Below are 25,759 nucleotides of genomic sequence, written 5' to 3'. Positions count from 1 at the left end.
TGCAGTAGTTCAATAGGCACCAGATCTAGGGAAGTTACCTTTTTCTCAGCTTCATCAAATATCTTGTTATAATTTTCCTCTGTTCGCAAAACCCACAATTGCTCAACTGTCATTGCAGATGCTTCAATCATGCCAGATACTGTCCCTGATTTTGCTTGGAATGCACGGTTTAGTTCCTCTAATGCAGGTAGTGGATGCTGAGCCATCAGCAATCCTAAAACTGTCTTTCCTTTGCCAAATCTGTCCAGCAGACCTCGTGCTTTCACTGCTACATTTGATTTTTCATTTGCTAATTCAAAGAATCAACAATGTCACTATAGTGATCATTAGCACATTTAATTGCAGATAGGTGGCACAACCAGCGTGTTGGACACAGTGGGCAGATGTATTTAACTGGACCATTGTGGCTGTCTGACGATACAATATTTTCAAAGATTGTCTTGTATTTGCCTGACCTCTGAAGCAAGACACAAAGTTCATGTACCCACTGGATAGAATCTCGAACACATTCACATGCTTCAACTGCATGTTGCATTATTAAATTAGCCTTGTCTGCTCTGCATTGAAAAAACAAGCTAACGGTTGCTTCTATTTTATTTTTGCCTGGCATCCACTGTACGCACCACTCATGTTAGTGGCTCCATTATAGGTTTGTGCTCTTAATCCTGACAGTGGTAAATTGAGTCTAGTCAGTACATCATGTATAGTCGAGGATATTGTTTCACCAGTTGTATTAGAGACACTGTACAAACCAAGAAATGTCTCGTGGACTTCAAGGTCCTCATCTACATATCGTACACATATTGCTTCCTGTTCGTCACCTGTAAAATCTTGAGTGCCATCAACCATTAATGCAAAGACTTTACTTTGCTGCACTTCCTGTGCTGTGTTCCTTAGTATTTGATGGCTGAACATCTCCATTATTTCATTATGAGCCTGGGGTGATGTGAATGTGGTTTTCTTTAACAAGTAGGCCATCAACTCAGGATCTTCCTCTTCCAGGAGCTTCATTAACTGCAGGAAGTTCCCCTCCGTATCAGTATGTCCACGTAATGCTAAATCTTGACGCAGTAAGAAACGTAAAAACTTCTGAATATTTTGGCTGGACTTCTTTTGCATTCTTCCTGCTGCTGCTTTTTTCCATTATGTAGCTGGACAGTCACTGGAGTTACATCAAGTGAACCTTTTGGAGATTTAGCAAATCTGTGCTTTGAGGAGGGTTGGTGTTTGTGGAATTTCTGTTTTGCTTTTTTTTAGAGGTGCAAGAACTGGTGGATATGAAGGTATACTCCACTGGCCTCTCCAATTTCCCTGTAAAAAGGCCTCTATTTTCTGCCTTAGCACAATGAAAGCATATGATTTTTTTAATCTGATTGTCGAAGTGCAGCCATGGGAACTCATCAAACCACTTGCCCTGGAAGTTTATTTTTTGAGATTTTGCTTTCTGTCATGGTATTAGTTGTGCATCTGGATGATATGGCTTTCCACACTGTATCTGTGGAGTGTCAGATTTTTCATTACTGCACAAACCTGTTTCACAACTATCTGGTGGTTCATGATGTGCAATAGTTGCACAAGCATTTTCAGGCTCATGCTCTGATGAACATGGTATTTCCTCTGTATGGCAAGTTTCTATTCCTTTGCTTGAGGTTGTTGGATTATCTGCATCTGCATTGTCACTTGTAGTACTAGTAACTGGCTTGCAGAACTGTCTAATATCGGAAAGTTTCAGACACTTGCTTGTCATAATTGGAATCTGTTTCCCAGATGACTCAACAGGCTAAAATACAGTTTTTATTGAAAAACTCTAACATACAACAAACGAAGATAGAACAGAATGGAAGTAGTCTGAACAGTACAATGTATTTAAGTCGAATGCGCGAACCTCACAGTGACTACTGAGCTGACTGACTGCCTGGGTATCGCTGTGACACTATTGTGTGCTAGTTACAACACAAGTAATTGCAAGTTTCTTGAAAAATACTTAAACAGTCACAAATATATTATATTCCTGTTAAAGTTCATCAAAAGGCAAACACGTTGTGATATAATTCTATAAGCACGTCTATTAAATAAAAACACCTAAACATAAACTAGCAATACAATTTGAGTAGAGGCTTCAGGTTGTTGAAATTGCTCCTTTTGTGTTTTAATTATACAAGAAAATACAATATTTTTACTATCCATGATAAGAGAATATATTGTTTTTTTACCATAAAGCACCAGCACTTTATTAGAGGGCAGTGATAATCTGAAATTTCATGGATTAATGAGGGCCACAAACACAGGTCTAATGAGCCCTGTTGTAAAATTGAGGCTCAAACTAAAGGGAGCAGAGGGTGGTGATGTAGGGCACATCTGGATCTGAGTGGCCTGAACCTGTCGTTAACTGTACACTAAACATACACTATGGTCAGCGGCTTTGGCAGCTAAGAAGAATCAGGCGTTCGATAATAAAACTGGCTAGACATGCATAAGAACAAATGGCATAGGAATACCGTACAATATACACATAAGATTGATGTAGCTACAAGCTACAAATGGCCTGCCAGATATAGATCACAGGAGTTTACGCTTGGGAGTAATATTTTCGAAATTCATGCTCTGTTCAATCTGTTGTGATGAAAATTTTACTTAATATTACACTACGTACAAGATGTAGGTAGATTCTGTGATAATGCTTGCAAGCCTTGCATGTATACTTTGGCCTACTGACTGATACTTACGAACTATCACTTAGATTGAAAAGCTTAGGAGCACGCCTATATTAAAGATGTACATTTTGGCTACTGAAAAAGTCTACATCTAGGCCTAATTATGTAATTTGATTGGTAAGAACACGAGAATCACAAGAACACACACACAATTTATAGGCCTGTAATGCAAGAAAACAATTCAACAGATCAACCTGTAGGGGGTGATGATTGTATGCACCATACCCCCCACCTGAAATGAAGGGGGTGTATCCCCCATTCCCCCCAGGATCTATGCCCCTGCTTTCTTGTGATATCTTTTGTTGTTGACATGTGATTGATGTTTATTGTTCCATCATTCCTGTGTTGTTGTTCTTCCTAACCATTCCTTTTATCCAGGATTGGTTGCTTGTGAGAGTAATTCTGCTTTCACTCACATTTCCTTCCCCTTTATCTCATCTTTTTGACCAGAGAGATCCTGATTGCTTCCTATGCCCAGTCAGGCTTTTGATCTTATATGCCATACACTGCTCCATTTCACAGTTCCCAAATCCATTTGTTTATTCATTAGAGTTCTGCCATTTCATGTGATCTATCTCAATAACCTCACAGGTTGGATTTGCCAGGTAATTCACCCAGTATATTCTTCCCTTTCATCAATTGATTGTCAACTTTTTCATGTCTTTTTTTTTCCCATCAGAGGTAATTGAAGATTTATTTTGCAAGGGTGCCATTGACTGAGATCCTTCTTATCTGTATGTAGTTTTCCGAAAGATAGGAAATTGGTTTATTGGCTCTGAATCACTTTCTTGTTGTTCTCTGGCTGCCCATTTCTGTCTTCCTATGGAGGACATCATCATTGTAGGTTTATAGACTACCTTACATGCCTTTTTGCTACACTACCTGTATCACATGGCTAATTTGTGCTCTTTGGAGTTCTGTTTACATTCATTAAGCAATTTATACACCTTTTTTTTTTGTGACAGGAAAATCCTAAGTTTTTTTTTTTTTTACTTGGCACTCATGCATAGATGTCATGAATCTCACTGTTTGGCAAGCAGTGCCTGACCAGGTATTCTTAGTTTCAAATTTACATTGTACTCCCTGTGACTATTCAATTTGACTGTGATATTGGGGTGCTTCTTATGATGGACTTGAGGCATAATTCCAGATGCCATCAGATGCTGGTATATAGAGTACATCCACATTGTAGCTTTACTTTCCAAACTAGGGCTTTGTGGTCAGCCATTGCACTCTCTCTGATGCTGTGGTCCTCCCTACTCTTAAATGCATCCACCCACTTCTAGCATTGTATGAGAGTCCCTGCCACTTATTAGTTTCTAACTGCTGGCAGTGGTAACCATGGAGGTCAATCCTCCTAAGTGAAGCACAGTACCACTCAGTTGAGAGTAGGGTGGTGGTATTTTGTGAGTCTGCTACACTGGCTGTAATATTGCTCCTTCCTACCATTCTTTAGATGCTGGTTCCTAAGTGAGTCAGGAATTGGATGGAGATGGTACAACCATATAAGCCCTCGCATTTGTTTGGCTAATTCTTTCTCCCAAAAGCAGACTGGATAACAAATTCCAAATGCTGCTAGGTTTTGGAGTGGAGATTTTATTCCAAACTGATGTACCTTTACATCTTACCATACACTGGATGTTGGTTACTGGTGGATCTGATGTTATTTGAAGGTGGATGAAACATGATTACCTGCATGTGTAAAACTGACTTTCCTGTTCTTATCAGTGTCTGGATGTAACATTCCCACTGCTGCCAGGTTTTGTACTGGAGATGAAAGCCTCCTTAGCTCTTCTTACTTTCAACTATCTGCTAGATGTTGGTTCCTTGTGGATCCAGTGTTGTAGGTGTGCACGTATGGAGTCAGGTTTTTGGTATGGATGCTCATATTTCCATTCAATATCTGTTTCTGAGATGAAAGTTAGAGGACCATCTTCCTTCTGTGGACCTGATGTACAATTCCAGATGTCACCAGATGTTGGTTAACATTAAACTTCCATTTTGTCTGTTGTGCCCTAGCAATTTGACATCTAGGGTTCCCATTACTGCTGATAAGATATTAGGACCATCCATGTTTTCACCTTTTCAGTTTTGGCAACATTCCTGTAGGGTGAGGAATATATCTGACTCAGAAATGGTGTGTTGTTTTATCACATTCTTTATCACATCTCATGATTTTTTTGGGGGTGGTTTTTCAAGCCATCCACCACTTTTCTGTGGGATTCTAGCTTCTTGTGAGAGAAGGTAAGGTATTGTATCTGAAACTAACATTTTTCAGTTTAGTAATATGATTACCTCTTCTCACGTTTCCTACCCGTCTCCCTCACTTCCAGTGTATTGGTTAACTTTGTCATGGCTAGTCTGAAGTGACTAACAGGTGCCTTATTAGAGATGGTGCTTCATGTTGCATCATGTTGTTGGTGGAGGTTTCTGCATGATAATTTCCATATAGGTATGCAGAAAAAAGCAGGAGTTACAAGGTTAGTAGTGAGCAAAAAATTTGTGCTGATGGAGGGCAGTACTGATAAAGAAATCTTTTTTTTTTGTGTGTGTGTGAGAGGAGGTGTTTAGTCCAAAATAGATTTTAAGTTTAGGAAAATGTTAACTTTCATACGATCACAACACCATAGGTTAAAGTTGTTTTACATAGATTATTATTATTACTATTTTCTCTGAAAAAGATAAATGTATATATTTTAATTGCTGTAAAATGTTTTCTCTAAAGTATTATGTATCAATTTTGGTGACTACATGTAGATGTACTTGTGTTGATTTTTACTGATTATTTTCATATATATCTGTCTATGTTTGAGGGAGTTAATGATAGTACCATAGTAGTGATCATAAACGTTTATTGCACGTGCATGTATATATTCAGTGACAGTTGTTAGCGTGATAAATTTTCAAATTTGTTCAACCACAAAAAACCTAAGATGAAATAGTTATATAATGAAGGTGATTATATATAAACTTGTATTCTGCAAAGTGGACATTAAAATTTTAACATTACAAGTTTTTTAACCCTTTCGGCGAGGTTGGTGACTGTAGTTGACTTGAAGGCTCAGCTTGGCAGGCGACTTTCCTTTATTCCTGTTATTCTTATGTATTGAATGTAACATATATAGTATTGGGTACAATCACTGAATATTTCAGGGGCTTTTGTTGAGCTGTTGCTGAGATATCATGCTTTTAGTACTGATACCATAATTAGTTGAAGCATCAAACATATTCAGCACCATGCCAAACATTCAAAGTTGTTATTCAGCGCCGAAAGGGTTAATCACTGTTTTTGCACATGGGATATATTATAATCTTCAACCTTTGCTTTTACCATTTTTAATGATCTTGTCAATACTGAAAGTTACTTAAGCAGTTAGATTTTTGCATAATGAGATTCATATAGTTTATATTTGATGTCTTAATATTATATTGTTTTTATTTTTTATACAATTTATTTAAACTTAAAACTAAATGTGTGTGTGTGTGTGTGTGTGTATATATTTCCTTCCACTAACATCATAGAAAAAAGTCTAAGATATTTTAGTTGCTCTGGATTTAGTTGCTTTTTTTATGGGTTCCCAGTATTTTTGTTTAACACTTTCTGAAAAAGACGTAATTATCTAAATGTATAATTTTTCCTAGATCCTTTGTCAATGGCACCTCATAAAGCTCTGGAAACAATTGGTAGTAACTTGTTAAAGCAGTATGAACGGTGGCAGCCTCGAGCTCGTTATAAACAATCTTTAGACCCAACAGTGGAGGAGGTAAAGAAACTTTGTACCTCATTGAGGAGAAATTCAAAGGTTTGTAGTATTAATATAATCTTTATTATTATTTTTCTTCATACAGGCATTCATATATCTAATATGCAGTATCTAGGAAAAGTAATGATGAATTTTTATATTGTAATTTTATTTTAAGGTAGGCTGTTTGTATCTTTATATTTTTTACTGTCAATTACATAATAATTGACAGTGGATATTCATGGTGGATCAGGTTAGTGGGCAATAAAATATAACGCCTTTATTATGGATACCCCCATTTGAGAAAAATAAATAAAAATTGAAAAACAAAACAGATTATTGAAAAACGATCATGCATGGATGACAGTCAGCATCACAGTCAAATTCTGTACTTTAATTTGTAATTATCCATTCCTTATCCGAGAAATCTTTACAACAGACGTTCCCCTTTTTTATTTAAAAGGGATTAGAGGGGCTTGCTGGCTCCCCTAAGTCAGTAAAGAAGTTGCACTCTGGAGACATTTTAATGGAAACATCTTCACCAAAACATACCAAACTCTTTGAATGGAAGGCCATTGGGGATATACCCATCAAGGTTACTCCTCATGCAACTTTGAATTCTTTCAGAGGAGTTATAGTTGAGGATTTAAAGAAGATTCTTGAGTTTTCCAGCCAAGGTTTTTCTGCAGTGTGCTGAATTTCCACTTGCAAAGATAGAATTATGATGCCTACTAATGTTCTGATATTGAAGATTACATTATGACTTCCTCTTGTCACAGTTAAATCCAGATATCTGAACTTTAAGGTACAGCCATACATTCCCATCCCTCTCAGATGTTTCTAGTGTCAACTGTTCAGTCACATAAAAACATCATGCTGTGGGTGCTTGTTGCAGTTGGAAAGACCAAATGCACATGAGTGCAAACTAGAACTATGCTGTGTTAACTGTAGTGGTTCACATCCCTCTTACTCTGTTCCTTTCCCTAAATGGGTGGAGGAGAAAGAGGTGCAATGCTTGAAGAATATAAATAATAACTCCGACTCAGAGGCATGGAAATTATTGGCCCCAACTCCATCTCAGACATATGCTGCTGCTTCCATTCTACACCCACAATGGGAGTGCAGACAGATTTCTGCATGTCTCCAGAAGAGTTGTTTGCAAAATCTTTGGCCCTCCACAATTAAAAGAGTTGATGAAACTGTGTCTACTTCCATCTCTGTCCCTGCCACTCCTTCCAGTGACTGCTCTGTTTAACTTCATTTGGCTTCGAGTTCTGGTGTTTCTTTGGGTCCAGCTTCTTCTGCAGCCTCAAGAAGTAAAAGGACCATTTGTTTATGCCCTCAGTCCCTGGAATCTTTGTCCACAGAAAGAAACTTGCCTACTTACCCTGCGGCAGTATACATGGAAGGTGATAGACCTTCACCCAGTAAAGAAAAAAAAAGTGAAAAACAGAAGGGCTTATCACCATGTTCTCCTTCACATAAATAAAAATAGGCATTCTGATCCAGTGGAACTGTCAGAGGTTTTTGTTCAAATATAGATGACATTAAGGATTTCATTAATTCTTATTATCTTGTGTGTGTCTCCTTACAGTAAACATTTCTGAAACCTGCCAATACAGTCACCCTTTGGCAGTTTTCTTTGTACAGAAATGTTAGTTTGTGTGATGGTTGAGTGCATGGTGGGGTGGTACTGCTGGTTGATCAGCATGTGCCCACCCTATCTTTGTCACTTGATACACTCTTGGAAGCTGTATCCATCTGTGCTTCCTAGGATTGTACAATCACTGTTTGTTTCTACCTGGCTTCAATGGACCCATACACAACGGACAAGTTAGACATCAAAGTCAGAAGGAATCTTGGATTAAATACACCTCTAGCATCTCTTCTACCACCAGTTCCAAAGTCATATGGGACAAAATTCGAATGGTTAGTGGACAGTATACTTCTGTCCCCCATTCGATCTTGCTCTCTGATGACCAGAAATTTGCTGATGCCCAGAGCATCACCAGTACTCCCAGCAAAAGCTTTCTTGTGCATCTTGCTCTTCTGCTTCATCCCTTATTTTCTTAGCCATCAAGACATATGCAGAGAGACTGTTTCTATAACAATAATTGCTGGTGGAGCTTGAGCTTGCTTTTCATTGATTTGGAAGTACATCAGTCAGACCCAGTGAGATGCTGTGTCATCTCTCTCTTGCCTCTTGCTATTCTTCTTATTGTTTTTAACAGGATCTGGCAGGAGAATGTTTTTCCTGATGTTTGGTGTCATGCTATTCTACACCCTTTTCCTAAGCCTAGGAAGGATTCCAAAATTCCTTTGAACTACTGTCTAATTGCTTTGATGAGCTGTCTTTGTAAGATCTTAGAGTGGATGGTTAATACTCATCTTGTTTGGTTCTATGAATCAAATAACTTTCTCTCATTCACTTAGTGTGGGATCCGATGACAGTGCTCCGCCATGGACCACCTGATTCAATTTGAAACATCAATCAAGGAAGCCTTTTTCAAGTGATAACATCTAGTTTCTGTATTTTTTTACATTTAGAAAGCTTATGATACAAAGTGGAGGTATGACATCTTGTGAGACCTCCACCAGTACCTGTGTGGCCATTTATCCATTTTTATTAAACTTTTTTTAATGAACCGGCAATTTCAAGTCCGTGTGGGTTCGACACTTTCATGTTCTTTCACACAGGAACTTGGAATCCCTTAGGGGTGTGTCTTGAGTGTTCCACTTTTCATTATAAAGATTAATGCCATCAATGGACAATTCTCTCCTACAGTTGCAAATAGTCACTACATCGACAACTTCCACATTCTATGTCAGTCATTGAGCATGAGGTTTATTAAATGGCAGCTACAGGCTGCCCTCAATCTCTTACTGAAGTGGACCACAGCAAACAGTTTTACCTTTTCTCAATCCAAAATAGTTTGCATGCACTTCTTCTGCCAATGAAATATCCACCCAGATCCTGAGCTCGATCTCGGGGAAGTTGTGCTTCCCGTGGTCCATGAGGCAAAGTTCTTGGGGCCTATCTTTGACTGTAAGCTGACATTTATTCCATACATCAAGCAGCTACATGTCAAGTGTACAAGCATACTGAACATCCTCCGTGTACTCTCTTCCATCTCTTGGGGAGAGGACTGATGTTCCATGCTAAAATTGTAATCTGAGGTTTGCAGGTTCCAATCCTTATCACAGTTGGATGAATTGAGTCTGTCCTTGGACAACATAGCTGTACTCACTGATCAGCCCATGGCTAACTACCATTCCCAAAAGTGACCTTTCTTTGAGCCATCATTTTACTTGCCAAACATCTTTCGAAACATCCTTCCATTCCCATTTATATGGATAGTTTGAAAGCGGGTGACTTTGTGGGCTCTCTTATGGTTGATTGTGATTTGGTTGTTGCACACAGAATTCCCTTAACAGTTTCTGTGTTCACTGCCAATTTGTATGCCATGTCTCTTGCCCTGGATCACATAGAACCTATGGAGTATACAAACTGTACTGTTTATACTGACTTAGCTCTCTTTTGGCTCTGGAATTGCTTCATGTTAGTTTTCATCTTATTCTCATCGATATTCAAAACCAACTGACCCATTTCTCTCTATCATCTACTTCTATCCAGTTTTTCTGGTTACCAGGCCACATTGGTACTCATGGGAATGAGCTCATTGGCATTGCACCTAAGTCTGTCTGCTGATACCATCATTACCGTGCCTGTCTCATACATGGACTTATGGTCCTTTATTCAAGGCTCAGCTCTGTATGAGTTGGCAGTCGACTTGTAGTAAGCAATGCTATAACAAGCTTTTACAGATCAAACCTTCTGTTGCTCTTTGACCATCTTGCTTCTCTAAGGATCAGAAGGAGGAAGTTATTCTGACTAGGCTACTCACTGGTCACAGTTTTGTAACTCATTGCTTGCTTTTATCTTGTACTGATGCACCAATGTGTGGTCTGTGTGACAGTCAGGTCACTATAGCTCACAAGCTTTTACAGATCAAACCTTCTGTTGCTCTTTGACCATCTTGCTTCTCTAAGGATCGGAAGGAGGAAGTTATTCTGACTAGGCTACTCACTGGTCACAGTTTTGTAACTCATTGCTTGCTTTTATCTTGTACTGATGCACCAATGTGTGGTCTGTGTGACAGTCAGGTCACTATAGCTCACATGATGTCATTCAAGGGTGATAATACCATTTTAAACACATTTTAACTGTGGGTTCACCCTTGACATTGTACAGTATCATTAGTGATGATGACACTGTTCATCTCGGTTCTGTTTTTAAATTTTTAATGGCCATTGGTTTTTTTTAACTTTATTTAAAATTTTAACTTGAAACTTGAACTATGTTTTGTTTTGGCATCACAGTACTCACTGCTTCTGTTTTTTACTTATTTTAATGATTTTACTTTTTTACCGTTTTACTGGTTGTTTGGCACAAATAGCTCACTTGCTTTGCACCAATAAATGCTAAACAACCAACTAACTGATAAGTCTTGGTCAATTTGTTGTTTATGGTTTACAGCCAGAAGCAGTAAGTACTGTAATTATCAAAATAAAGTATCAAAATAACCACTAATGAATATCTGTCAAGTTGAAACTAGTTATGTGTAATTTTCTTTTCAACATTAAAAAAATTGAAATTCTAATACAGAAAAGAAACCCCTCAGGTTAGGTTTCTGTATGTGGTAAGAGGATCTACCAGCAAAGGTTCTTTACTTTCATATTACAACTTCTGAGATCTGAACGTCCACCCATGTCTTTGCTGTGCATAGTGACCCTTGTAGATGGGTGGCTTTGATGTGACTCTTCATTATCAGTCAGCTGGTTTTGTTGGGGAAGGGTTAGCTGATCACCAGTATTAGACATTCTGAGTGGGTATTGTGGACATTATAATTAATGCTGATGTTTGGATATAGTGCTCACAAAACCCTGGCATTGCTACATTATCCATGTTTGGCATTGCAACGCATCATTTCTTAGGACTTCATAGTGGGTGGAGTCAGTGGACACTGAATCTCTTTCCTTTCATCATGGATCCCCCATATCCTGAAAAATTGTTTATAAAAAAGCAGCTAACTGGTAAAGGACCATGTCTTGAATTTTAACAGTAGTCTCCACCCCATTCTGCACCTTTATTTTATCATTATGCATTATTTTTCAGACAAATCTCTTCTTTGTTAATCAGAAGTCAGACAAGAAATGGAAGTGCCATCTTCTCTTTACTAAACATCTTTTGAACCCTTCTTCTGTTCCTATTTACATGGAGGGTTCAAAATCAGGTGACTTTGCCATAGTTTGCTGTGGCTAGGTAGTTGCTTGCAGAATCCTATCAGCAGTTTCTGTGTCCACTGCTGAGTTTTATGCATTTATCTTGTCCTGGATCATGTAAGAAATTATGCAATACACTGACTGTACTATTTACACTAACTCTCTGCTGGTCTGGAATTGCTTCACATTTGTTCTCACCCTGTTCTTCTTGATATTCAACAATGACTGACCCATTTCTCTTTACTTTCCAATTGTATTCAATTTTTTTCTGGATACCTGGCCATGTTGATATTTGTAGGAACAAGCTTGCTGACACTTGCAATTAAGTCTGTCTGCACTGATGCTGTCACAACCATGCCTGTCCCATATGTGGACTATGGTCCTGTACTGAAGGCTCAGCTTCATGTCAGTTGACAGTCAATTTTGAGTGAACAACATCATAAGCTTTTCCAGATCAAATCTTCTGGTGTTCTTTGGCCATCTTGTTTTTGTAAAGATTGGAAGTTATGCTAACTATGCTATACATTGGTCACAGTTTTTAACTTACCATTTTCTTTTTTCTGGGACTAATTCCACCAATGTGTGGCCTTTGTGACAGTTAAATTACAATAACCCACATTTTACTGTTGTGCTGTCATTATGACTGACTGAGAGCAGTGTTTTAGATATGTTTTCTGAGAATTTAGCCCTGATGTTGATGATGGTGACACTATTCAACTTGGTTTTATTTTCAAATTTTATGAGCCTTTGGCCCTTTTAATTCTTTCAAGTCTTTTTTTGTGAAATTTGGACATTTTTATTTTTAATTTGTTTTGTTTTTACATTTTATAAGAGTTTTATTTTTATGGTTTTTACTGATTGTTTTGTGCAGATTGTGTAGTTGGTTTGTGTCAGTAAATGCGAAAAAAAAGCAATCAATAAAAAGAGATATTTTAATGTTTTTTTTTTTCAAAACAGTGTTTCTCACAATTTCACAACATGAAAAGTATAGGAAAACTAAATAAAATTATGGGTTAGATACAACTAGATACTATTTAGTAATCTTGTATAAATTTCATGCTATTTCGTTATATATTTTCACTATGAGAATAATAAATTATAAGTGTATCAATAACATTTCCCCCAAACCCAAAAATGTCTGGAAAGGGCTAATCAGGATAAAAATGACTTGGAATCTTCTTGTAGACAGTATGTGCATATTACAGTTAACACTAGCTTATAGTATAATACTCTAATTGGTCCAACAAACTGTTTTTGTAAAGAAACACATACATTTTTATTATATAAGTTATTCTGTAATAAAAAAAATTTCCTTAATTAAATATGCCATCTTGTATAACTGCTAGTTTTGAAAATATACTTTTTGTGAATTTCTAGAGAGATACACTAAAGTGTTGAAATACCTCAAATGTTGAAAGGGGGATTGTTATTTCTCCACATATCTTTTAGGATGAACGTGTACTCTTCCATTTTAATGGTCATGGTGTTCCAAAGCCCACTGTGAATGGAGAAATTTGGGTATTTAACAGGGTAAGTTTAAATACTATTAGACAGAGCAGATAAACTAGTGGGTGAGGTTTAAGAAGCAACAACACAATAAGGTATAAAATTAAGCATTACTTGATAACGGTAAAGTTGAAACTAGTTGGATATATATGTAACTTTCTGATTAATGTTAAAAAAACTGAAATTCTAATGCAAAAGAGAGTTTTTTATTTTCAAACAGTGCTTCTCACAACAAATTAATAAACATAATTAGAGTGAATATCATGTGTGTGTGTGTGTTTAGAGAAAAACTTCTTTAGTTCAATATACATTAAAATATAAATCTAATTAATTCTATCTTGTGAACTTATTATTTGTATTTACTTGTATAATTAGCATATTTTAATATATGCTTCAGAATTTTTTAAAGACTGGAGCATAACTAAAACAAAAACTGAGATGTTCTAATTTAAAACTTTGAGAAGGAGGAAAAAAGCAACTAGTTAGCTAGCATGACATTTTGTTGAAGTTTGGTACTTCCTATTTAAGATGTCAAACATCAGTTGGCTTATTTTTCCAATTATATACATTTCCATAGAGTTCTAAGTACTCATAGACTGATTGTACAACTGATTGAAGTACTTCATGTGGAATAAAGATTAGACCATTAAATGGATATATTTATTCATATTCACCTTGGCTTTGTAACTATAAGAAACTATAAATTATAACATTAAATACCATGAAAATATTTCTTAGAATGAACATATTTATTCTCAGCACAGATGAGTGGTCTGTGTATAAAAACTATATGTGTGTGTATATATATAGAATCATTTGGAGGATGTTTCTATTAATTCATGACCAATTATTTTTCTTTACAGAATTTTACACAGTATATTCCTCTGTCTGTCTGTGATCTTCAGCAGTGGATGGGATCACCTTCAATCTATGTTTATGATTGTTCCTGTGCAGGACTTATTGTAGAATCTTTCAAACAATTTGCCATTCAGCATGAAAGGGAATATGAAGTAAATTTTATCTTTCTGCTTCTGGAAAATACAATTATTTCTCAGCAGTGTTTGAGGCAAAAATTTCCTACTGATCACGAAAATTTTGCTGTAATAGGACAAATTTAACTTTTTTAAATTCTTTTGTATTAGCAAAAGAAGTCTTGAGCTAATTTTGTTAAAATAATCAAAGCTATTTACTAATTTTTTATTAGTGTCACATACAGGATCCGATGAGCTATAAAAAGTGGTAAAATATCCATTTCTTGCAATATCAGAATATCATTTAAAATATAACATCTCTTTCATGAAATAAACATTTGATCATACTAGGCCATTCACCTCCCAAACAATAGAGTTATCACTATGAGCTAATGTTGAAAGTTTTTCCAAATATGCTAAATCTTTGAATGAGCTTTTATCCCTTCATATAACATAACCTGCACTATTCTATGATACAATCAACATTGGATGATACCTTTCAACCAGTAGGACAAGGATATATCTTGCTGGTACAATACTCCTGCTGAGTACTTTGTGTAAACCAAAGCTCAATCTTTTTCTTTGTAATAACCATTTCCTGACTGTTCAAGGGTCCAAGACCATGCTAATATTTGAATTGCATTAAATAGTAATTCAATAAATATTTTAATGAACTTATGTCAATAAATGTGGTATCCAATTTAGAGTATAATCCAAATTTTAATGTTATATATGAGTTATTTTTTTAACTTAAAAGTAAATATTAAAAGAATACATCTAAATGTCGATTTTTGCGAATTCTGGTATGTTGAATGCAGCACTCTTTAAAATTTGATGTTTGTAATATCAAAATTCTAAGTTTATAGTTTTGTACAAATTATGATCTCAAATTACCAATATTGATATGCTAGAATATAAAGTAAGAACCTCATATCTTTTAATTTTACTGAATCAAACAAAGTGGTCCTATTCATCCCTTTCCATTTTTTGAGATGTTCCCTTATATACACTTCAAAATATAACATGAATAACCAATCAACAGCATAGAATGTCCTCCTTGTGGTTTTTTTAACCATTTTAATGTGTCAAAAGGCTTCCGAATTCTTTCGAACCAAGATTTTAAGGAGGTAGATTGTGTCTTTAGTTTGGTCGGTATTTTGTATTTGTTTATACCTTAGTTACTAAGCTTGATAAATTATAGTGGAATTCTGTGGTATTGATATAGTAATTTATGATTTTTTGGTTATTCACCTATATATATGTAAACTCTAAAAAAATATTTTGTTTCATATGCTGCATGTGTGAAATTTTAAAAGAATGAGCAACCTATGTCCAGCAGCAACTGAATTCAAAGGTTGTAGCTGAAAGAGATAATTATTTGCTGAAATTTTTGACTTATTGTCCTAAATTGTAGGAAAAAAAAGTTTAATGATTTATTTCTAAATATTAATATATATATTACAAAATACCAGTCCACTAAAATACAACCACAGCAAGGGTCACTTTGGAAAGACTAAAGTTCAGTTTTGTGTTACTGGATATGGTAATTTGAATGCATGTGAATGATGTCAATGCAAGCTATGTAATGTTAACCAGGCTCAACTAGAAGGTCAGTATCATAAAAAATAATAAATACAAATGTAAATATATAGCATTATAAGACTTAAGCTACCTATACTAAACATTTGTATTTTGATGTTATAATATCTAGTTATTCTAGCATAATGTATGGTCTTTACCTTTTATGCTTGTGGGAGACTACTTCCTGTGCTCTTTTTCATAGGAAGAGGTTGATTTTTGTTCCATTCCATGTTAAGATTTGGATACCCAGGAGGTTGATTAAATGTTTTCTCCAGTAACCCTCTCTTCAGTTTCTTCTGTGTAGTCATTTAGAGCCCAATTCTTTCGCATATGTGGATATTACATTGTTATCTTATTCATACAACTTCATTCGGATGCAACTGATATAGTCCTGCTGAGGGACCTCTTCTTAAGTTTTTCCCCTTTCACTTTTAATGTATAGGTTAAATAACTCATTTAGCTTGTCTGTTCTCCATGGGATATAACACTTTTCATTTTTTTGCTGTTCTTCCCCATCAGTTTTGTTATTTTTTGCCTTTCTGGCTGTCAGTGTCCCTTGGATGAATTTCTACAGTTGCAGATGTGGACAACCCCAAACACTGTTTCTGTCACATTACCTACATCACACTGTAGTCTCATTAGCATTTTGTCTTTTTCCAGTCACTATTTTTCACCATCAACACCAGGAGAAAAATAATTTAATAAATACATTAATAAATAAGTATGTATAGAAAAACCCAAAAGGAAACAATCATGCAGCATTTGTTCTTTGCAGGGAATAATTCTCTATCCCAAAATCTTCATTAAGTAGGGAATGACAGAAAATGTACAACATATATGCCTTTTGTGCAATGCCCAAACCATACTGGACCAATAAAAGAAACTTGGGAACAATTCCACTAGTTTGGACAATTTCTTCTGTCCATTTTTGTAATAACCCAGTTTGTTGAAATGATTCCTATTCAGTTCATACATCTTTCTAGTGTTCCACCTTACTCTGCTTTCTCATTTTCAGTTTATTCTAGTGCAGCAAGAGAACTTTTGCTTCCCCAGTCCCAAACTGCTTACGTGGTTAACATGAAGAATTCTCCTTTGGATTGGTTTAATCTTAGTGATATAAAGACCAACTGGATGCACCTTGGATTGGAAGTAGGATAAGGGTATCACCCTGTTAGAATAGTACAGGCCATCCCCTACACTAAGAACTGGACAATTCCCAGTGGTTGTAATTAGTCATGTGGGTTTTGAGTTTTTGGGATGAAGGTCTTAGATTATTCATCCCTGAACATGCATATTTTTGTGTTGCCCTTATGCTGTATGATATACTTTACTTCTAACCTCCTGGGCTATATAGGGTGATTAAGCAGCTTTCACAATTTCACTCATATTTGCAAAGACTAGCAATAAGTACAAGATTTTTTTGACAGAAACTTTCTGCATTACCTTGTTATATGTGGGTGCAGTTTCTTATTGAGTGCTGTTCCAGTTTGGTCCCTTCCTCAGTGGGAGACACATTCACTGTTAGTTTTCTCTTTCTGTAACTACCGTCTCAGAAAGGAACTCATTTTTTAAATTCATTTCCACAGTGGCCCCTCCACTATGTTAGTGTGAGAATCTAGGTAGGTATTTGTTCTGTGAGATGTAGATAATGTAGCCTAAAGTTAACTTTTTTCATACCTGAAAATGTATTTCAGATAGATACTCACCCATTCACAAAACCATGTACTCAACCTCCCCACTTTTGTATTATCAGTTTGCCTCATCGAAGATGAACATTTGGTTTTCATAAAGTACTTAATAGTAGTATTGTGCAAAGAGGATGTGTTGTCCTCCTATTGGTAGGAGGGTATAGTTAAACTATATCTTGATGGGCTCAGTATAATATACACAAGTTTGTAGACATATTTAGACATATTAAATATTTATACTATAACTAGTGATGCAGCGTATCTTCACAAAGGTTTGTATTGTAGACTTTTAGTACACAAATCATATTTTTAATGGTATTTTTACTAAAATTTGTTTGTGAAAGTATTGAGTGTGTTGTGTTACAAGTCCAAGTATGAAGTGATTTTCATGTTATTATTAAAAATCTAAAATTTGTTTTCTAAATCTCAAATATTATTTGTGTAATCTCTAAAACTGCCTAAATACATTTCAAACATTTATATTCTAAAACATTTTGTATGGGTATTAAAACTTTGATTAAAATATTAACATAAAGATGACCTGAAAAGATCAAAACGTTGTTCTGTACTTTATTTTAATTAAAGTTTTAATACCCATACCAGCTGTCTTGAGAATACGTTGTTACTTCAGGTTGGTTTCTTGTCATTGTGAATTTCAAACAGTTTTTTTCAGAAATACTATATTTTGTGTTATTTTCTCTATTATAAGTATGTGGGGTCTATACATTTCACTGACCCCATAATCACCATAGAAAATGAGGAAATAAATATAAGTTTGTTTTTTTTGTTCTAGAATGACTGCAGATTATAATGCAAATACAAATGTTTAGTCTAAATAGCTTAAGTCTCATTATGATATATATATAAATCATATAAATATATTTATTTATTATACTGACTTTTCAGTTGTGTCTAGCTAACATTACATAACTTGTACTAAAGTGGTGAACATGCATTTATGTTACTGTATCCAAGAATATAAAACTGACTTTAGGTCTTTACAAACTGATTATGTTTTGGCTGTGTTTTAGTGGACTGGTCATATTTCAATTATTATATATTTTATACATGTTTAGATCATTACTACTTATGAATAAGTTATTAAACTTATTTTTCTTAAAGAAGTAAAACAAATAATTGTTTCTTCTAGTTATGATATTTGAACTCAGTTGCTGTTGGAAATAAGTTGCTAAGTATTTTAAAATTTCACATGTGGAGGATAGGAAAGTAAATATGTTTTTTAGGTTTTACGTATACAGTTGAATAACCAAAAAAATCATGATTTATAATTACTATATCAGTACTGTAGAATTCCACTATAATTTATCAATCTTCTTAAGTAAGCTCTAGTTAGGTCTAAACAAACATGAACTTTTGACCAGAATAAAGACAATCCTACTTCCTTGAAACCTTGGCTCAAAAGAATGAGGTAGCCAATTAAGAGATAAAAATGGCTGGGCTGTCAGTTGTTTATTCACATATCATATTTAATTAAGTGTATACAAAGAGCCATTCCCAAAAATGGAAAGTGGTGAACAGGGTCATTGTGATTGATTCAGTACATACATAAGTCGTACCTCAGCAAAATAACAAGATATGAGGTTATTTTATATTTTGGCTTGTTGGTATTGGTAATTACAGACTTGGTATTTTGACATCACAAACATTTAATTTGAACCAGTGCTGCATTCACATACCATGGAATGACTCTCACAAATCCATATTTGTGTTATTTTAATAGTTAATTTTAAATTATGAAATTAACTAATATATTATACTAAAATTTGAATTATAATCTACAATTTTACACCAAACTTATTGACATAAGTTCATAGAATAGTATTTTAATAAATTTTGAATGTAAGTCAATAAGAAGATGAAATGGCCTTTGACCTGTAACTTGTTGTGATAAGGTAAGTGCTAATTGCATCATACACTAGCATAATTCATGTTATTATGTGTAAATGTTAGAATATTCAAAGGCTTGGTGCAAAAACATTTGGCAGAAATGATGAGCACTAGCTATTTATTTTTATTGAGATATCTGAAATACACATTTTCTGGTAAGGGTAATGCTATCTTTAATTCTGTCATGTTATCAGTTAATAAAATTTATATTGTTTTTAATAATTGCTGTTTTAACCATTACAGATAGTTAAATAATTTGTTGCATAGCGTATTGTTACATATTTAGGTAGCTCATTATCTGAAGTAATTTAAGGTGTTGCTATCCAACAAGACAAAAACTTTGTAGAGTTTTGGAATTTTTGTCTTCTGTACTATTTTTTTTCTTTCTGTAAACTAGATTTATCTGTATTTATGATTACTTCATTACTGCAGTTCTCATGAAGTTTGTGTTTTCAGTTGTCTGTTGCCAACAGTAAAGGCCAATACCAAGGACCACCACCATCTAATTACAAAAACTGCATACAGTTAGCTGCTTGCGGAAAGCATCAGATATTACCCATGAACCCAGACTTGCCTGCTGACCTTTTTACCTCATGCCTTACAACGCCAATTAAAATTGCTCTCAGGTGGTAAGGATCTTTCACTTCATGATTTTAATACACCTGCATTAATCATTTTCTCTTAACCAATGTCTATTGCCACCAAACTTAAAAGAAGTATTGCAAGCTTGAAAAACAAAACAAAAACCTTTTTTTTGGTTATAAACTTGTATATTAAATAAGCTCATATGGTTTTAAAAACTGCTTTGAAGGTCAAGGTTAGATGGACAGAACTTCTGTTGTGAGCTGAACAAATATATTGATATCTCATGAAATTGAGAAGCTAGGACATTGAAATTGTACATTTGATCTTGTTATTATCTATTTACATAAACTAAAAGGGGGAAGCACTTTTGTTGTATTGCCATTTTATTGTTACCATTTCAAATCTGTGCTCTTACTAAACTTCTGGTTGTATAACAAATTTTTTTTAATAGTTAATTTGATGTTTTTTGCAGTTAGAATGATGCGAGTTAATTTCTTATTTTTCTGTTGTTTTTTTTCTGAAGGTTTGTTATGCAGAACACAAGCAAGTTAGTTCCTGGAATTACATTGGAGCATATTGACAGGTACAAAGCATTCCTAGTATCAAACTTTGATCCTTATTTCTGGAATTACACTATTATATAGAGCCAATTATGTGACTGATTGCATGAAAGAGTTCTGTACATTGTTCTCAGAACATATAGTAGTTATAAGATGGGGATGTGAATGAATAACATTTCATTTAACTTTGTAGGTATTTGCTAACAGTTTCATTATTTAATTATTTCTGCTGGAAGAGAAAATGGGATTGTTCATAATTTTATTATGACTGATAATTTTGAAGAAGTATGTTTTGCATTTTAACATTCAGATGCAAATGACAAATGGGAATGTGCATTATTTCGTTATTAGTCATAACCTGGTAGTGATACCATACTATAATGGAACTCTTACTTATATGATACTGAAAAAACTTTTTTATTACACAATGTGCAACCCCCAACATTGCAAAATTTTTATTCTGTTTGCCTGTAGATTTGCAATAGTGGTCATGATTTTCCAGTATTGTTTTCATTTCCCGTCCCAGAAAACTTTATTTTTTACCATTCTTGGGGTGTAGATATGACATCATGAATATGTCACATATCATGCTATAATGCAACTTTTGCTTATGTGTATGATACTGGGAAAATTCTTTTTATTACATGGTGTTCCAGTTTTGCCTCTGTTTCCCATTACAGAGAACTTTATTTTCTTTCATTCTCAGGGTGCAGGTATGATGTTATGAATATGTCACATACTATAATCGAACTTTTACTTATATGTATGATACTGGAAAAACTTTTTTATTACACAATGTTTCTGTATTGCTTCCATTTTCTATCACAAAGAACTTTGACTACATTCTCAGGATGCAGATATGATGTTATAAATACTTCACACAAGGGTTTAATACACTGGTGCCCCGGGTATTGGCTAGTGTGCATACTTTTGGTAGGTGAAATTACATGATTTTAGCATCTCACTATGGTTGTGAGAGGTACGTGTGTAGTTTAAATTATGCACCCTTTTATTTGACAGGCTAGTAAGTGTATGATTTGATATATTTGGACTGCCAGACATGCATTTGACATTTTAACATAATTCTAAATTTTATAAAGCATTTTATGAGGTTCCAATGAGACATTTCAGTTACCACACATATTACATACATGTGTGTGTGTGTGTGTGTGTGTATTGTTACTGTTGTTTACAAATAAATTCATAAATTTCAGTTACTTTTCATAAAGCATAAAACAGTAAATAAAAAATATACAGAAAACAATGATCTTTGCTACTTGCAATGTTAGAATATTTTTTGTGCTTGTGTGTCATACACGTCTTTGTGTCTTGTTGAACTTTGCCATAGAGGTTTAAAAAAAAAAGGTAGGCTATATATATATATATATATATATATATATATTTATATGCATTTCATAATGACAAAAAACTATGAATTGCTGTACCAATACTACAAAAATTCACTGTGATTTATCAGGCTTTCTAATTAAGCAGTATTTGGCTCTAAAAAAATATAATTTTTTATTGTAATATTGTTTCATTCACCACTTATCAAATTCTCCAACAGTTATAATGACTTTAAAAGTATAAATACTTTAGGAAAACTGACCAGGAATATGCAGTTGAAATTGAGTATTTTTTATTCTTTGTAAACATGTATGTAAGAAAAGTAGGCATAAGTAAACAAGTATTTTCAAAAGAGTAAGAGATGGGGAGAGCCACTTTGGTGAGTATGCTAAATATAATGATACCTCAGCAAATAGAAAAAGTAGCCAGTTCTTTTTTATATTCTAGCTTGTTAGTATTGGTAATTTGAGTTTCTAATTTATGGAAAATTGTAGATTTCACATTTTATGATGCCTACAATACAATTTAAGCTAAAGCAGAAAACAATGTTCTGTATAACACACAAAAATTCAATATTTATCAATTTTTTTAAAATACTTGCTTTTGAATTAAGAAGCTGACTAATGTATAATACTAAACCTAAAATTATAAACAACAGTTTGTCACTAAATTTATGGATGTACATTCCTAAAATAGTAGTTTAATACAATTTTGATACAAGTCTACAAAAAATGATCACATGCCATGTAACCACTTTCTGTACAGAAGTGGTTAACTTGTCCCCTTCTCTTTTCTCTTCAAGCCCTTTGTCTTGCACCTTTCTACATGATTTGGTTTTTGTGGGATATTTTTCCTACTTTGACATCTTGAGCTGATGCAACTGATCAGCAGCCTTCTCTGTTCACCTGTTTCTTTTTCCTTTGAGACCAAGTGGGATCACTGGGTTTCTCATCATATATGGCCCCATGGGAGCACCTTCTTATGTTCTGTTTTCTTGTTACTATCTATTGTCCTCCTTGTTTGAAGGCTAACTGTTGTAGGTCTTGTGGGCAATTTTCTTTTTCTGTTGTCACTTGTAGGCACCACTTCTTTGGAAACTTTGCTCTCAAAATCTCTACACAAGTGACTTTCTTTGCTACAATATCTTGAGTTCCTCAGGTGCATTCCCACTGGTTTGTTCTTGTACTCTCCACCTCACCTGTTTTGAAATTCTCTTCCACTTTCTGGGTTTTTATCTCCATCATTTTGTTCTTTCCATGAAAACGGCTGATCAGTTATTAGTCTGTCTAACTTGATTCAACTTTAATATTTCCTCAATTCCCTGTGGAGTTTTCATACTGTGAAGTTGATAATCTTCTCAGTGGTGGATGATCTGATTCAAAGGGTCAGACACTTTTTCCATATCCTTATTTGTCTGCCTGCCTTTCACTACTTTCAGTTCATCCACAATGATCAAACATTCAGTTGTTAACTCTTCCATTTGAGTTGACTTCGACTTCATCCTTTTGAACCTGATGGGATTTTGCTTGGAAGTTACATTTTTTATGTCTGTTATTCTACTGCTCTGTAGATATGTAGCTTCTGCTTTATTCTTTCAATAAGGCTTGTTCCTTTGCAAATTTCTTTTTCATTCAGGAGTTTGGAGTTGCTGGTTCAGTTTTTTTTATTTAGTCTCAATCTTCACCCTCTATATTTTTAAGTCAGAGGTCTTTCTCCCTTTATATGAGATGCAAACTCAGCCTTCGTATTTATGTACTTGAGACTTGAAGCTGTGGATTACCAGGCTTTCATGTCTCCATTTCTTGTTTTGGGGACTTGTCTGTTTTGGGCTTTGCCTTTTTGTTTTCTTGAATCTCATATTTCTTTTGAAGGTGTCTATATGTGTCTTATTCATTGGCTTTTGGCATGTCATTACAGATGTATTCACTGTTATTTTACCTTTTGTAGTCATAAGAACTCACTGGTTTTGTTTGGTCCCACCAGTGCATATTTTTGTTTCGTTTGCTTTCATAAGGTTCTGTATTAATGATGGGAGGAGCACAGGTGCACATTAGGTATTTGTTTGATATCAACCATTTCTGCAGATATACCTACCCACTACTGCATCTGTTCAGGTAGGGTGCTGTTTTTGATGCCTTATATATTTTTAACCATTGGTCTTTGAAGGATGGATATCCTTATCTATAAATTTATGAGATGGTGGCTGCTTTGTAGGCTTGCCATTATCTGTCTGGTTTTATAGAGATCCAATTAGATTCTTATCTGATACTTCTTTTATCTTCTAGATAGGAGATACTTGATTCTGGAACCTCTGTCTTCATAACCATGGATTTTCTGTCTTAGAACTAAAAGACTCATGTTGAGTTATTGGTTCATCATATCTCTGGAGCTTAGGTCTTGGTTGTGGATCTATTGTCTTTCCTGAATCTGGTCTTTTCCCATGTTTAAAGGTGTTTTCTGTGTGTTTGATATGGGAGTCCTGTCATCACTGCCTTTCCAACTCTCCTACATTTGAGACAATCTAAAATGCCTGTAAGAAGCCACATTAAATGCAATTTGCATTAAGTACATTAATATGATATCTTAACATGATTTTTATGTTGTTTTCTTTACTGGAAATAACCAGACATTTTATATAAAAGTAACAAGAGACTCTCTTGTAGTGTGCAAAGTTTTTGAGAGTGTTTCAAATTTAAATAAATTATCCGTTTTTTATATATAAATCATTTTAAACTGTCTTCTCAATTTCTTGCTTGTGGGAGACATCCCTTTCACATTTGTCTTAGCCTTTTTCCACACTCTTTACTACAGGTAGCAATTGTTACTATTCTCTTTCAACTCCTTTCTCTCATACATTTGGGTGGTATGGGAGGGTGATTGGTTGTTTTTCTCCATCTTTTTCACATTTATGCTTTGCTATATGGTCTTTCTGACCTAGATAATGTTGGGGAGCTATTTTTCTCATTTCTTTTTCAGGTCTTGCAAGTAACTTATTCAAAACATTTATATATCTGTATTATTGAGACATTGGAAGCCCCTGTGGCCAGTGTGTACTTCATAGAGAATGCTTTCATAAAATCTGCATCAGGTATTGGGGTACATAAAGTGTTAAGCCTATCCAATTTTGCTCAGTGGACAATGTTGAGACAGGGTTTTCCACAAGACTGTTTCAATGGTGTCTCTGTATTTTACCTATCAAACAATTCTGCACTTGTGAAAAAAAACAACCCCAAAAAATGATAGTACCAAATGTGTGCATGCTCTCACACCTGCTATCTTTAGTCATGATAACTCATTACACTGGTTCTTTGTGTGAGACCTAATTTAAGATGATTGTGCTTGATGACATGGTTCTAACATCTCTTTGGTTCCTCTGCATTTCTTCTAGTGGATTACAGGAGAACCATTGCTTTCCCAGTCACAAGTCATGGGGAAGTCAGTATGGAAATTGCTCACATCAGGTTGTGCAATCTCACCTGTTATAAACCACATGATGCACTCCTTGGTTGGTTAGTAAGGCTGGATGTTACTTCTTATTATTGTATGCTATAGGACACCCACACTACAATATGAACTGTGCTATTCTTGGTGTTTAGATATAACCAGAGTTTGTCTCAGGAGACAGGTATGAGATGCTTTTGCTTGTACCTGGCTATTGTGGTGAGTATCTCATGCAAGTACTCTTCCTTTATGTAATGGCCTGACTTATAGGTCTAGCCATGTTACATATTCATACTCAACTTTCTACCTGTGAGGTAATCACTTGTTGGGCAATCTTGCATCCTGTCCACCTTAGCAGTCTTAGCACTTAATAATTAATATTATTATAACAATGACCAAAAATGTTTCTTGCTTAAGATGGATGTGGTCTCC

The 25,759-nt window shown here is 34.8% G+C and overlaps 1 protein-coding gene across 2 annotated transcripts in view; it reads left to right on the top strand.

The window, feature by feature from the left end:
• Positions 1 to 25,759, top strand: part of raptor (regulatory associated protein of MTOR complex 1) — a 120,080-nt gene that overhangs the window by 16,199 nt on the left and 78,122 nt on the right. For both annotated transcript variants that reach the window (XM_076456173.1, XM_076456171.1), the window contains exons 3-7: positions 6,357 to 6,517; positions 13,190 to 13,270; positions 14,110 to 14,256; positions 19,851 to 20,023; positions 20,503 to 20,562. In XM_076456173.1, the coding sequence (XP_076312288.1) occupies positions 6,357 to 6,517; positions 13,190 to 13,270; positions 14,110 to 14,256; positions 19,851 to 20,023; positions 20,503 to 20,562 (622 nt within the window). The remainder of the gene's footprint in view (positions 1 to 6,356; positions 6,518 to 13,189; positions 13,271 to 14,109; positions 14,257 to 19,850; positions 20,024 to 20,502; positions 20,563 to 25,759) is intronic.

Source organism: Tachypleus tridentatus, chromosome 9 (genome assembly GCF_004210375.1).
Source record: "Tachypleus tridentatus isolate NWPU-2018 chromosome 9, ASM421037v1, whole genome shotgun sequence".
In the NCBI taxonomy this organism is placed as follows: Eukaryota; Metazoa; Arthropoda; class Merostomata; order Xiphosura; family Limulidae; genus Tachypleus; species Tachypleus tridentatus.
This window is presented reverse-complemented; position numbering and strand designations above follow the sequence as displayed.